Genomic DNA, 14,000 nt, shown 5'->3' with positions numbered 1-14,000 from the left:
AAAAAATTCCCCAGACATCCAATGACCTGTAATCGTGTCCTCTCCGCCATGAAATTGTCTGCAACACTCTTATCATAGAAGGAAAAAGACAGGAAATCCCTGTAGTAATCATGAGCGCCCACTCAGACGTTCCCCGAGGTATAATTACCTGTACACTTGCTTCTTGTTGTTGAACACCCCCTTTTTACTGACACTCATGGTTTCGCAGGGGAGTCATGGGCTTCGATCTCGACGGACACAATTCTCGCGGAATTGAGGCGACGACAGGAAGATGGCGAGAAACCGGCATGTGGTTCAAGGTCAAAGGGATCTTATGATACGTCGGCGCATGTGTTTGCATTGGTTCTTATCTTGGTTCTGAGCACGTTGGGTGAGTCTCTTCAATTGCGACAACTGACACGCGACTAATATCATACAGCTTGCGGTTTCCCTCTAATGTCACGACGAACGATGCGCGGCCGAAAACAAAAATCTATCATATTCTATTGCCAGCATATTGGAACCGGCGTCCTACTGGCAACGGCCTTTGTCCACCTCCTCCCTACCGCTTTCGAGTCAATGACCGATCCATGTCTCCCTGATTTCTTCAGTAAAGGATATACCCCGTTCCCTGGCCTTGTGGCTATGGTGTCTGCGATCATTGTCGTCGGCATCGAATCGTACTTGACTGCGCGAGGAGCCGGCCACTCTCACTCTCATAACCACGGTTACTTTGACTCCGACGACGAACACGAGAGCGAACTACCAATGATGGATACAACTGGAATGTCTGACAGGAGGACCGGATCGCGACCACCGGATATTCATCTTGAGGCCATGGAAAGCCAAGGGCTGGTTGCTGGTGTTTCCCCCCTACCGGGATCGTCGCCAATGGTCGGCCATGAGTCTAAGAAACTCAGCGATGACTTCAATGACGCGGATTCAGATCTCGACCTTGATATGGACGAACTCGACCCTTCTGGACCAAGCAGCATGAGACGTCGCAGTGGAGCTTACAACTCTCTCAAACCCGAAGCAGCCGACGAGGAACCTTTGACACCGATGACACCTATGTCTCCAGGGCCACAGTCACCAGAGGAGCAACAGCGCAAGATGCTACAATGTATCTTACTCGAAGCTGGAATTCTTTTCCACAGTATTTTCATCGGCATGGCCATCTCCGTCGCTACAGGACCTGCCTTTGTTGTTTTCTTGGTCGCTATTAGCTTCCATCAGACATTCGAAGGACTCGCCCTCGGCAGTCGCATCGCTGCGATTCAATTCCCACGCAAATCCATCCGGCCGTGGCTCATGGTTCTAGCCTACGGAGCCACGACACCCATCGGACAAGCAATTGGGCTTGTTGTGCACCGCATGTACGACCCCAAGAGCGCCGGAGGCCTTCTCGTCGTTGGCTTCATGAATGCTGTGTCGTCTGGCCTCTTGTTGTATGCTGGTCTTGTACAACTACTCGCGGAGGACTTCCTGACGGAAAAGAGCTACAAGATATTGAAGGGCACGAAGAGACTGCAGGCTTTCATGGCTGTCTGTGGTGGTGCAGTCTTGATGGCTGCAGTTGGTGCCTTTGCTTAAGGAGCTCGTGTATGCATAGATTGTATTTGTGTTCAGTATCAGTGGCGTTGGCAGGTTAAAAGCGGAGTTATCGCTATGAGAGGCTATATAGACCCCAAGAGCCTCATCCTTTTTAAAGCTAGTGTTTACAATAAAATCTGTATAACCACTTCCTCGTAGTCATGATGTTGATGTCCGAGGATTTGCATGAACGACCCCGGCCGGCCCCACATGAATTGTCCGATGCCCGGGGTCCGGTCTTCAAATTCGTCCGTCAAGCCTCGGCTCTGTTCCTGTGCCCCAGAGTGTCCTGTAACGCTCTGCGTCGTGTCCAATTGCAAAGCCCCTTTTAATCAGCACCCGCAATTCCCACTCACACCTGCATGAGCTTTCATGACATGACAAGCTAGCAAGCTAACACAACAATTATCGAACCACCAGAAAGTGAGCCCAGAAGCTGACTGTTGAGTGGCTGTTTAAGTCGGACAGACGCGATCATTGTGTAGTATTTCGTTGCATAATTCCCTTGCTTTCTTTCTTATATCTTCATCATGGCCGGGCTTCGTCTCGTCGGGTTGATCGTTGCTCAGGTTCTCTTTGCTGGACTTGCTCTGTTTCTTGCCCATTCGCCGTATCTCAATATGTCTGTCGCGCCGACTAAGCACCCTTGGGCTGATGGGCCTATGAAGTTGGTAACAACGCCTCAATATGAGACGAAAAAGGTTAGCAATTGCAATTGTATGTCGCTGCCAATACTTACCTTCTGTTCTCGTAGACCGACCTTTTCACCACGGGTGCCACCCACATGGCGCTTTTGCACAATGCCATCATTCGAGGCTTCAACTCCATTTACCTTCAGGCTCCTCATGTTAAGGACGCCGACAAGGCTGACTTTATCGGTTATTCCCAAACCTGGTTCAAGTTTGTGAAGTCGCACCACGACGATGAGGAGGACAACCTCTTCCCCAAGGTCCAAGAACTGCTCGGCGAAGAACCTGTCTGGGAGGAGACGCATCATGAGCATGGTAAATCCCCTACTCGTCTATTAGTACCCAGTCTTTAACCTAATTGATATAGAGTCTTTCCTCGCTCCTCTTGCCGAGTTCAACACTTACCTCTCTAACCTCGCCTCGCCCACCGACTTGGACGGCGCTCAGGTCATCAAGCTCATGGACGCCTTCAAGACCGACTTTGAGCACCACTTCCACAGCGAGATCACCACCATCGCCGCTCTCTCAAACCACCCCAAGGCCCCCAAGGAAGACAGCCCTGAGGGTGCTGCCGCCAGCTTGACCTTCAAGACCTGGGGAAAGAAGACAGTCACCAAGGCCGGCGTTCTGGATGTAGTCCCATTCTTCCTTCTCAACTTGGACAGAACCGCCGAGGAGGGTATGTGGGCTAACTGGCCTCCCATGCCTGCCCCCGTCTCGTGGGGCCTCACGAACATCGCTGGTTCATGGTACGGAAAGTGGTGGAAGTTTGCGAGCTGTGACTCTCAGGGCAAGCCCCAAGAGCTCTACGCTCTTCGAGGTTTGAAGCAGTGATTCAGCATGGCGAATGTCGATTTGATTGATAGGGATTTGGTTCATTCCTGGCGTTGAGTGGCAGGTAAATGGGTGGGGGCTATGCTTTGTTAGTATAAAGAATTGAGATATGACAAGCAAGTAGAGCCAATGACTCCAATCGTTCTTTCAGATAGGCCCTTACGCAATTGACTCATGACCAGCATCTTGCGCCTAACGTTTCGGTGAAAGAGAAGAGAAGCGGTGATTTCTTTCAGATAGCTGCCGCCATGTCTTCCCGTCATTGTCTCGCTAGACAAATGCTGAGGGGCCAGGGGGATAAGACACAGTCTTTGAAGCATGTCGCGAAGGCCTTCCGGGGTATCTCTGTTGAGAAGAGTTCCTTTGTAGTAATCGCTCGATCGTTCGCCTGGCTTTATGACGACTATAAAGGCTGATTGCCCGATGGCGTTGGTCACCTCAATGTCGATATTGTCTTCAACCCCTACCCGCCTCTTACACTGCAATTAGCAAACGTCAAACCAAACATTCTCATCAAACTCACAAACATCAAACAAGCCAACAGAAGTCAGTATGGGCGCCGTTCAATCTATGTACCAAGCCCTGGAAAGGTGCATGGGCAATCGGTACAACATCCCGCCAACACCCCCCAACCGCCCGCTAGCTCGTCCCCTTTTCGACCCATTTTTGTGCGCTCCGCGGCGGGCTGGCAATAGTGCATGGGACGGAGAAATCACCAATACCATAGTCCATATCTATACTGGGTATGGGGAGAATGGCGAGGAGCTCCGCGAGGTTGTCCCCCCTTCGCCGAAGGCACATCCATCTCCTCCGCGGACTACTTTTGAAGAGCAGCTTTGGATAATGTGGCATGACCGCAAGTGTCGTGACCATGACAACTGCACCCATTCATTTGATGCCGAGTATACTGAGTAAGTTTCGAAATGGTGACCCAGGCTTGATATCTGAATACTGACTTAGCCTGATAGTTGGCTATACGCTAAAGCCCGCGCCGTAAGTCAGAAGTTCCATTAGCCACATAATCCAAAATGGGTCAACAACCAGGATATACTAACACACTCTAGTCTCTCTCAATGAACCTTCAACACAGCACCCCGACAAGCACCCAGACAAGCCCCGTCTTTACTCCTACGACCGACCAGTCCTTTGGTACGGACCAAGAGACCGATTCTCTGTCTGTCCGAGCATCCAACGGTGGAGATGTAGAAAACGGTCGGTCGGGAATCGCAGTCCTTCGGCGAAGTTGGTCGGCAATTCTATATCGAAAGGGCCGCCTCTCGATCAAAACTCCGCCTCTTACAGCCTAAGTGTTGGCGGACTAGGTGGTCAACTTAGCTGAGTTGTCATTAGACATCCTGTGACCCTGCAAGATTTGTAGACGACCTACACTGCTGGAAGTGTAGCATAGCGGCCTATTCGACATGAGCCTTCGAGATGTAAAGCTATTGCTATGTATCGCGGTATGGAGTTTGATACGGAATCTTTCAGGTTCGGTTCGATCTAAGGTTCGGGAAAGGATCTTGTTTTATCTCTTTGTTTCCTTTTGTTGGCTCGGTTCTTGTTTTGGCTTGGGAATATAGACTTCGTGTATAGATCAATTCGGCGCGGCGTTCCTAAATAAATTGAATATTGTCTTTGGTTAGCCTTGAAACTTTCACAACTCTGCAACTTGACTTATATGATGCCCCAACTTCGTATAGCCGCAACTCGACCTTGACTTCGCTATGCGTCCTCGGGAGCATAATAGAGACCCTTGGCCAAATAATTGGGAAGTCAACAGTGCGTTTCGTCCCGAGTTGCTTGCGTGAGTTTGAAAGGCGGTGATTAAAGATTTCCGACAACACTGTATCTGTAAACTCGTTGTAAGTCTTCACTGTCCCTATGAAACTCTGAGAAGGTAACAAGCGCCATACCTGGTTCAGACGAAGTTGTCCGAGACAGTCCTTCAGTGGTCTAAGCTGGGAGTGGCTCACGGTCTGAAAGCGCCTTTAGTCTGGTATATAAGACGTTCAACCATCCTGTCCAATGGCTCGGCTTTTCCAACCAAATATCATCCAACTGTTCCGAAAGACACTTTTCCGCCTACTCACTGGTTTTCATCCCCTCAACTTAGTCTCCAAGATGGGTAACTGTTTCAGCGTAGCTGAGCCGGAACCGAGACCTCGCCCTCCCTCTCCATATCCCAATCACCTCAGTTCACGGCGACCTGTGCATCGAAAGGTCGCAGACCAAGGTAGAGAGCCGGATCCTCTAGATGCTAATGCTTTGGCTGCTTTGCTGGAAGCTGTGGGTCGGGAAGCGGTGGTTCAGGAGCGCGGTCGAAATGAACCGCGATTGAATACTCAGAGATCCCGGGGTCGTATTGTTCGGTTTAACGAGTCTCAGTCTATCAATAGAGGATATTAGTATCTGCTTATCATACATTGCGATCCAATTGAGCAGTTGTTGGGTGTCGGCGCTCAACTTTCGCCTACAAAGGCTCAAGAAGATTGCTGTCAATTGAAAACTCCGCAACTTAGCATTCTCGCCCACTTATACCATTTAACTTTACAGTTCTTATATAAACTCTTATAAACTCAATTGACTCGATTGTCACAATGGGTGGATGTATGAGCGCACCTCAGGGAAGGTCTAAATCTAGACATCGGCACCGTGATAGGAATTCCCATTCCAATTCCCGCTCCCATGGCCGCCACCGCTCGTCACGCCAGGAGGATCCTGGAAATAGTATGTAAGATAGAATTTCGAAATGTATACTAACTTCGGTATAGTCGTATTGCTCACGCCGCGAGGTTGGGAGAGGAGGCCGACTCACAGAAGGCGCCATAGAGAATAGAGAACTGTAGTTTCGGAGTTTCGGTGGATCTTCGATAGTTTTCGATAGTCTTTAACTAGTAGTTGTCTATAATATGATTTAGCCTCTGATTTCAACGTCTCGTAGTGTGGTCTCCGTACCTGCCCAGGTACAAGGATCGTACCTTCCCCAACCAAACCAAGACAAGTGGAGATGCTCGCGTCATGGACAAGTCCCGAGGCCCATAGTCTGTGTCGTGGTTGGTCAACCAAGAAGCCCAATGGACAAGGGTCGTGAACTTGTATGTCTTCTGCTGCGCCTTTTAGAACTTACAACTTCCAGTTCCCAATTCCAACACTTACACGAAACACAATGGCTTCCAATCGTCATGTTCTCATTCTCGGCGGCAATGGCAAGATTAGCCGCCTTCTAACAGTCATGCTGTTGAAGAAGTCGTGGACTGTCACGAGTCTGATTCGTAACCCAGACCAGATCGAGGACTTGAAGAAGATCTCTGAGGGTTTGCCGGGAGATCACAAGATCATAGTCCATGATCTGATCACCGTAACTAGCAAGGAGAAGGCCGCCGCTGTCATCGACGAAGTGAAGCCTGACTCGGTTGTGTTCAGCGCCGGTAAGTTGAGCAAGGGTTGAGTTACTGTAGAAGAGTAGAAGCTGATTAGCAACAGGACCTGGAAGAGGAACTGACCAAGACACGGTAGTTACTGACTTACAAGATGCTTGAGACTCTTTATAACTGATGCACTCCTAGATCATCCGAATCGATCGTGATGCCGCCATCTTCTTTATCCAAGCCTCAGTTGACAACAAGGCTATCAGCCATCATGTGCAAGTCTCCTACCTTGGCGCTCGTCGTGAGCAAGCGCCCTGGTGGACTCCTGAGGACTGGGAAGGCTGGAAGAAGATCAACTCTACTTTCCTGGGTCCCTACTACGAGCCCAAGACCGCCGCCGACGAGGCTCTCGTGACTGAGGGCAAGAAGAGAGACAGTCTGACTGCCGTTTCTGTTCGACCCGGTGGTCTAACAGACAAAGACGAAGGCGGCGTCCTCTTGGGGCAGACGAAGCAGGCCAGGGGTATGACGACTCGAGCGTCAACAGCGAGGGCTATGGCTCTGGTGTTGGAACAGGAGCATGTCAAGGGGCACTGGATGGATGTTCTAGACGGCGAGGAAGACGCTCAAACTGCTGTCGATCGATTCGTTCGTGAGGAGACGGAGTGTGCTGAAGGGGAACCAGTTCTGAGGAACTGATCGACGGGTCGAGGGGCTTCAAGATCGAAACAGTCACCCAAGACAACACTCGACAGTACTCGATCCATCGATACTGGCCCCCATACAAAATCGATTAGCAGACCTACAGGCGGGCACCAGGGGGGCCACAGCTTCGGCACCAAGTCCCACTCTTCCTGTTGGCCCCGGTCAGCGAAGCTAATAGAGGAGTGTGCGCTAGTTCGGTCTGATAGGGAAATTTCGAGTATGGAACTACAACACCTTTGTTTGAATTTACTCAACGCTACATATTTTTCATAAACTCGAAAATCATATCGAAGTCTCCCCTGATAGTGACTTGATATATATCCTTTTTTCGAGAGTAACAGCTGGTTGTGGTCTCGAGGATCAGTATCGACCGAGAGGAGCTTCCCATACTCTTCCTCTGAGATATTGGAATTCACCAGCAGCACCGCTCAGCCAGGCATCAAATAACACTGCCCATTGTTTTCCAAAGCCCGCAGCCTTTGCAATCACTCCCGCTGCCTAGACGCCTATAAATTCCCACATTTTCTCTCCTCCCGGCAGATCTTCCTTTCATCATCGTCACATCGTTTGATCTGCATCGATCCGCGCAAACTTTCGATTCACATCACGACTCGAGTTCAAACTTACTTTGCAACTCCGGTCCACATCATCGTCGACGGTAAGTTGTTTTCATCATGTTGTTTTATTTCCTTTGTGAGTCTGCGGTATCTTACGATGCCTCAAGATTCACTACACTTCACTTCACCAAACGCAAACAACACTTCACTACATCATCAACACTTTCACGATGGTTGGTGATACTGGATCTGACGGCAGCTTCTGCTGCATCCCCAACCCATTCAAGGTCTTCAAGAAGAAGACCGAACACCCTGGCCCAATCCGACAGGCCGTGGAGGCTCGCGATGTCGATCACCAGTAAGTTCAACCTGATCACCTCTTACGTCTTCATATTGAAGTAGCTGACCTTGAAATAGGCGCCACGCCGTCCGAATCGACGACCAGGGTCGACCTATTGATTCGCAGGATCAGCCCATTCGTGGTTCTATCCTTCACCAGCGGGACGCTGTAGGTGGTGACACTCCGAGCATTGCGTCTCAACTTGCAACTCCTGCTGACCTTTATGGCCAGGTTATCCCTTTGGATATCCTCACTCCTCCTTCCTCTGCTGGTGGCACTCCCGGCGGTGGCCCTTCCGTTGCCGGTCCTTCTGGTGCCGGTCCTTCTGGTGCCGGTCCTCGTCCTGCTGGTGCTTCCGGTGGTGGTCCTTCCGCCGCCTCTGAGGCCGCGTCCCCTGAGGGCAAGGATGGCAATGGCGCGGAGAAGAACAAAGACGCTGGCGAGGGCAATCTTGCCGCCGCCGCCAACCTCATTTAGGCAATCTGTGGCCAATTGTCTTCATACTTCTATCCCACTACCAACTTGGAGATGCAGAGGGGTTTGGATCGGATTGAAGATTGAGACACTATGGGGGTTCGTACAACAAGCAAGCGTTGGACTTTACGACAACGGGATGAGACACTAGTGCAGTAGACCAATACAACACTCTGCACAAACTTGAGCATCTTTGACGTGACTGTTTAATTTACCGAGTAATCATGATATTTAGACCTCAGAAAGTATTTCTAGACATAAAAATGGCGAAAGACGGGTTCATAGCGGTGGAAAACTGGCAGTGTCTTGACGGCCGGTCACCTGGAGACACGAGTGCAGCACAGCCAGTTAGTAGCACTTTTGACAGCCAAGTTCACTCGAAGCCACATGTTTACCCAAGCTACAGTAAACCCATCTCCTTCTATATTGTACTCGACGTGTGGGACATCAATTCTATTTCGTTTTATTCAAAAGTGACAGGTGTGGGTGGGTAGGGCACATAGACCAGTTCCAGGCACATAAACACTCAGTCATTGTCGGATCCAGAGCAGCTGCATCAATAAATCAAAACAATCACCGAGTACATCAGGCTACCTCCTCTGCCTGTTACGTTACCAGGGACTACAATGGTTGTGTGGAATATCGTGGAAGAGTGACGGAGGGCCATGGAATTCGGGAGCGGCTGCGGGGCCAGGGGGTTGGTCGAGATCAGATCGTCTGGCAGCCGGCCAACCTAGGCAGATTTATTCCTCTTGATGTAATTTCTCTCCTGCATCATCAGGAGGCTGTTCCTTATTCCGTTGGAAGTCAGCCGTGCGAAGTCACGAGCTCTGTGCTCTGCTAGACATGTAGCTATTGTGACTGAATATCAGCCGAGAGTGCCAGCAGCCTGAATCGTAGTACATAGAATCATCGAGTAGTCCCAGCAGTTCATTATACTGTGAAGTGATGCTCTCGGATTGGTATGAGGTTAGATGATTATCTGGTGGGCCAACAACATCCAATAGCATGGACGTAGCACAATCCCTCCACACAGAGAAAGGGGACAAACGTTGGAATAAAGTAATCACTAAGACAGAGACGGTTCATACCCATGTCCTTGACCTCATTCCCAAAAGATCCAGCGCCTCCAGCTGAAACGACCAACAAAATCGGAGCACTATCACCATCCCTGCACTAAATCCTCAGCCCATGGAAACTTGCTCAAATATACGCAACTCACCTGATATTTACATGCGAAAATCAACTCACTTGCGTCTGTTTTTTACGATAACCGATAAAGTTCAGACACGTGTGAAAAGGTAGAAATACGGCTGTTGCTCCCCTTCGCCTTCCCTCCCTGTGTGAAGACTTTAGACTTTGACACAGCTAACAGGTTGTCCAGAGCCCAGCTTCTTCCATCCAGATTTTCATTCTTCCGTCTTCTATCTACCGAGTCTCAATAATCGAAAATCATCTATCGTTGTCCGAATCATCGCTCGATATCATCCACACCATCCAAGAAAGTCATTAATCGACCATGGATCACGATATGCATATGACTGGCATGTCAGAAACTGCCACCATGACTATGGACATGCCAGCCGCTTCTACCTCGATGGCCATGGATCACGGTGACATGATGGGCGGATGCAAGATCTCTGTACGTTGACTCTACCATCCAATCGTACCTAGTCATCGCTAACACATGCTTTCTACAGATGCTCTGGAACTGGAACACGGTCGACGCCTGCTTCATCTCGGAATCCTGGCACGTAACATCCAAGGGCATGTTCGCCGGCTCCTGCATCGGCGTCATCCTCCTCGTCATGGCCCTCGAAGCACTCCGCCGCTCCGTCAAAGAGTGGGATCGTTACCTCCTTCGTCAATACGCCGCCAAGTTCGCCGAGTCCTCCGCCAATCCTGCACCTGCCGGTTCCGACAATGGCAAGGAGGGCAACGCCGCCGTTGTCAGCTGTGCCAACCCTATGCCTCCTTTCCGACCCAATGTCTGGCAGCAGGCTATTCGAGCTCTTCTGCACATGATGCAGTTTGCTGTGGCTTACTTTGTCATGCTGTTGGCTATGTATTACAATGGGTACTTTATCATCTGCATCTTCATTGGAGCCTACTTGGGCGCCTTTGTCTTTCATTGGGAGACCTTGAGTCCTGCTGGAAATACCAGTGCTTCCAAGGAGGCTACTGTTTGCTGTGGTTAATAAAAAGGCATTGAGGATGGATGTTTGGTCTTCAAGTATTCAGTTTCGAGACGGTGACTCAGATCCGGGGATGTCTTGGGAGGCTAGGATCGTACAAGGTCTTATCTTTATGCTTAATATGGGTTTTCTCCGAGTTTCCTGTATCAATCTTTAATTGTGTTACCGAGCAGGAAGGTAGTTAGAGTAACAATTGATTGGTGTGCTTTGAATGTTAAACCGTTCTTTGAAATGTGCTGTGTCGTCTATCAAGTTATCTACGACTAACAAACAGCAAAAGAAACAGATTGACTCGTCAATATAGATTGTAACAAGAGTCTCCGCGCCCAAGCTGACGACGCAAGGTAAAGAGGCATACATCCCGGTATAAATTATGATCAAGGAGGCGGTCTTTCGCCGCCGCCGCGGTCTTCTCTCGGGTCTTTTGCTATCTTCGAGCTGCTCTTGATCGTCTGACCAATTGGTGCAACACTTCACCATAAGACTGGGAGGAGGATGTATGCTTACTGACAAATCCACCAGAGAACGGATAAGCGCAGATTGAGTACCAGGGACTGACTAGGATATGGTCGATGCTTCTGTGGATATTAGTGGCGACTGCCGATGAGACCACCATGTATGAATCGTAATCACAAGCATGACATAGAATCTTGAATACAGAAGACATGATTTATCCGCTATCCAGTGACATATTCAGTACCTTTGTACCGGGTCTTGAGTTGTCAAAGTTCCATGCAGAAGAGGCTGACAAATTGCTTGGCAGACCCCTTGAAGTTCCCTAATTTCGATTGGCCTCGTCTGTCGATCAAAAGCATGGGGGAGCGCTACTAACCCAATCTAGTCGAGGGACCCCCTACGCCGCCCCAACTCTCTCATCTCTCATCAACTAATTTATCGCCGGTTATCTTAACTTATTCCCACGATCTCCATCATCTGCACGAGTCTTCTATTACTCTAGCTTTCCTGTATCATATACACTCAACTGGCGCGAGGGAGGCTTCCCTTTGTTAGCCCATCATGTTTCGCCATCTTATGGGCTCCAAGGTGCGCTCTAATGCAGGCTGTTGGACGTGTCGTCTCCGTCGCAAAAAATGTGACGAAAAGCGTCCAGTCTGCGATTCCTGCGGCGTTCTAGAGATCACATGTTACTTCAGCGATGAGAAACCGGAATGGATGGATGGCGGGCCACAGCAGAAAGCCATGGCTGAGAAGATTAAGGCTCAGGTGAAGAAACAAGCAAGTCAGCGTCGCGATCGCAAGTATATGGAGCTGCTTGAGGTTGGGACCCGCGATGTTACTCTCCAGACAAAGGACTCCCAACACCAACAACAAACTCACGATCCTGCCATGGCCGGTGCATCCGACACAGACCCTGCTTCAGGCCATGAGTTCGGAACAACTCCAGAGTCTAGCAATACCAGTGGTGCCTCTCCTCCCGACATGCCCTGGCACAGTCACTTCTCAGCTCCTACCGAGGACCCTAGCAGTTCAACTGGCGCAAGCACTGAGGTTCATTTCGTCATGATCTACCTCGACTATGTCTTCCCTCATCTATTCCCTTTCTATCGTCCTCCTATCCTTGCTGGCGGACGTGGCTGGGTATTGGACGTTATGCAGAGCAACAAGTCCGTCTGGCATACGGCCATCTCACTTACTTCATACTTCTTTAGTATTGTCATGGCCAACGGTGAGATCGAGCACACAGAGTGCACAAACCGTATGGTTCATCAGTTACAGTCTCAGCTTGAGATGGGTCTGAGAGAGCTGCAGCGTGAGATGACCGCGGTCAACCACAAGGTTTCATGCGCAGGCGCTCGAGACAGACTTCTTGTCCTCCAGGCTATTCTACAGATGCTCATCTTTGAAGTATCGACTAGTAACAAAGATCATTGGAAGATGCATCTCGATGCCGCCATCACCATGTTCCAGCAAATCCTTCCTAAGCCCGAGCATTGGAAGGAGACGTTAGAAGCCCTTTACAGCTATAAATGGCCACCCCCTGAGATGGGTGTACGTCGACCTTTCAGCACGAACCAAGCCGCGCTTCGCTTCTTTACAGCCAACGTTCTCTACATCGATGTCATTTCCAGCATTACCCTCGAGCAGGCACCGCGCCTTCAGAAGTACCAGGAAACGGTCATGCCCAGCTGCAAGGCTCACGTTGCACCACAAGAAGTGCGCATCTCGGGATCTCTATTCATGGAAGAATACGTCGGCCTCCACAACTGGGTCATTCAGATCATCGGTGATATTGCTTCCCTCGATGCCTGGAAGAAGGAGCAGAAGAAGGCCAACTCTCTATCGATCAACGAGCTGGTTCAGCGGGGCAAAGTACTCGAGGGCGCTATCAGGGGAGGCTTGGCTGTCGTTGAGGCACAAGTTCAGATGCCCGGCCCCTTATACGATCCCCTTATGAGTGTAGTCGCTAGCCCGATGCACAACCATGATATCAACACCAAACAGGCTCCTGCCCTTGCGGCCAACAACATGATCTGGCTCTACGCCGCACTCACATACCTCCAGGTCGTCATCTCCGGTTGGCAGCCTTCGTGTCCCGAAATTGGATGTTCCGTTAAGCACCTGACGCACCTCTTGACTACCCTCCCATCCAACACCTGCCTCAGAACCATGGTCTTCCCCTTTTGTATCGCAGGATGTCTCTCACCTCCAGAGCATGAGGGCTTATACCGCGCTATGGTCGAAAACATGGGACCTATCAGTGTATTTGGCACAGCTAGGGAGGCACTAGAGATCATGGAGAAGGTCTGGTCTAGGCGAGATCAGATCGATGAGAGTTGGGATGTGGCTAAGTGCATGAATATTCTTGGGCATGGAGTTTTGCTGATTTAATATCCTTGAGATTGGATTATCCGATGAATTAGGAGCGAATATGAATAACCATTGCTTGTTGTTTCAATACGGACGGGATCTTCTGAATCGTACACAATAGCGAGTGGGCAAGTGAGACGGCCCGACGAGACTACACACTTTGCCTTGTCCGAGGGTCCCTGCACGTCCCCATGCACAGGACGAGATTCAGTCTTTATTTTCACATGCAACCCGTTCGAACTGTTGTGCTGCCAATTACCCCTTTCGGTCAACTCTGATCGGCTGATTGGTCAAAACGTCACTTATCACATAGCTTTGGAAGACAGTTGTTTAACGGTTGAACAATCGATGTTCAAACCCTGGTCCCTTTTTTATTCATTTTTATGAAGCCGATCTAACCAGTAGACATTACCGATGTGTGTACCAACACATTGTTC

General features: G+C 49.9%; 6 protein-coding genes across 6 annotated transcripts; 5 read left to right on the top strand and 1 right to left on the bottom strand.

The window, feature by feature from the left end:
- Positions 1-110: 110 nt before the first annotated feature.
- On the top strand, positions 111-3,095 carry B0J16DRAFT_258420 (ZIP zinc transporter-domain-containing protein; the record flags this gene model as incomplete). The annotated part of the gene is made up of 6 exons (XM_046123184.1): positions 111-138; positions 209-370; positions 419-1,524; positions 2,142-2,273; positions 2,327-2,576; positions 2,629-3,095. The coding sequence occupies 6 exons, from the start codon at positions 111-113 to the stop codon at positions 3,093-3,095; spliced, it is 2,145 nt and encodes a 714-aa protein (XP_045988282.1).
- A 552-nt stretch (positions 3,096-3,647) lies between these two features.
- Positions 3,648-4,699, top strand: B0J16DRAFT_365943 (uncharacterized protein; the record flags this gene model as incomplete). The annotated part of the gene is made up of 3 exons (XM_046130064.1): positions 3,648-4,006; positions 4,064-4,088; positions 4,160-4,699. The coding sequence occupies 3 exons, from the start codon at positions 3,648-3,650 to the stop codon at positions 4,400-4,402; spliced, it is 627 nt and encodes a 208-aa protein (XP_045988281.1). The 3' UTR covers positions 4,403-4,699.
- Positions 4,700-6,261: 1,562 nt separating this feature from the next.
- On the top strand, positions 6,262-7,162 carry B0J16DRAFT_351964 (uncharacterized protein; the record flags this gene model as incomplete). Its single annotated transcript, XM_046129242.1, has 3 exons — positions 6,262-6,523; positions 6,579-6,607; positions 6,662-7,162. The coding sequence occupies 3 exons, from the start codon at positions 6,262-6,264 to the stop codon at positions 7,160-7,162; spliced, it is 792 nt and encodes a 263-aa protein (XP_045988280.1).
- Positions 7,163-9,798: 2,636 nt separating this feature from the next.
- Positions 9,799-10,946, top strand: B0J16DRAFT_326331 (Ctr copper transporter family-domain-containing protein). Its single transcript, XM_046125990.1, has 2 exons — positions 9,799-10,181; positions 10,240-10,946. The coding sequence occupies exons 1-2, from the start codon at positions 10,059-10,061 to the stop codon at positions 10,735-10,737; spliced, it is 621 nt and encodes a 206-aa protein (XP_045988279.1). The 5' UTR covers positions 9,799-10,058; the 3' UTR covers positions 10,738-10,946.
- Positions 10,860-11,438, bottom strand: B0J16DRAFT_326330 (uncharacterized protein). The gene has a single exon (XM_046125989.1). The coding sequence runs from the start codon at positions 11,212-11,214 to the stop codon at positions 10,897-10,899; it is 318 nt and encodes a 105-aa protein (XP_045988278.1). The 5' UTR covers positions 11,215-11,438; the 3' UTR covers positions 10,860-10,896.
- Positions 11,439-11,623: 185 nt separating this feature from the next.
- On the top strand, positions 11,624-13,853 carry B0J16DRAFT_3578 (fungal-specific transcription factor domain-containing protein). The gene has a single exon (XM_046129559.1). The coding sequence runs from the start codon at positions 11,752-11,754 to the stop codon at positions 13,582-13,584; it is 1,833 nt and encodes a 610-aa protein (XP_045988277.1). The 5' UTR covers positions 11,624-11,751; the 3' UTR covers positions 13,585-13,853.
- The last annotated feature ends 147 nt before the right edge of the window (positions 13,854-14,000 follow it).

This window comes from Fusarium flagelliforme, assembly GCF_020744385.1.
Source record: "Fusarium flagelliforme strain FIESC 12 MPI-CAGE-AA-0113 chromosome Unknown B0J16scaffold_1, whole genome shotgun sequence".
Lineage (NCBI taxonomy): Eukaryota > Fungi > Ascomycota > Sordariomycetes > Hypocreales > Nectriaceae > Fusarium > Fusarium flagelliforme.
The sequence above is the reverse complement of the archived record's forward strand: the minus strand, read 5'-3'. Positions and strand labels throughout refer to the sequence as shown.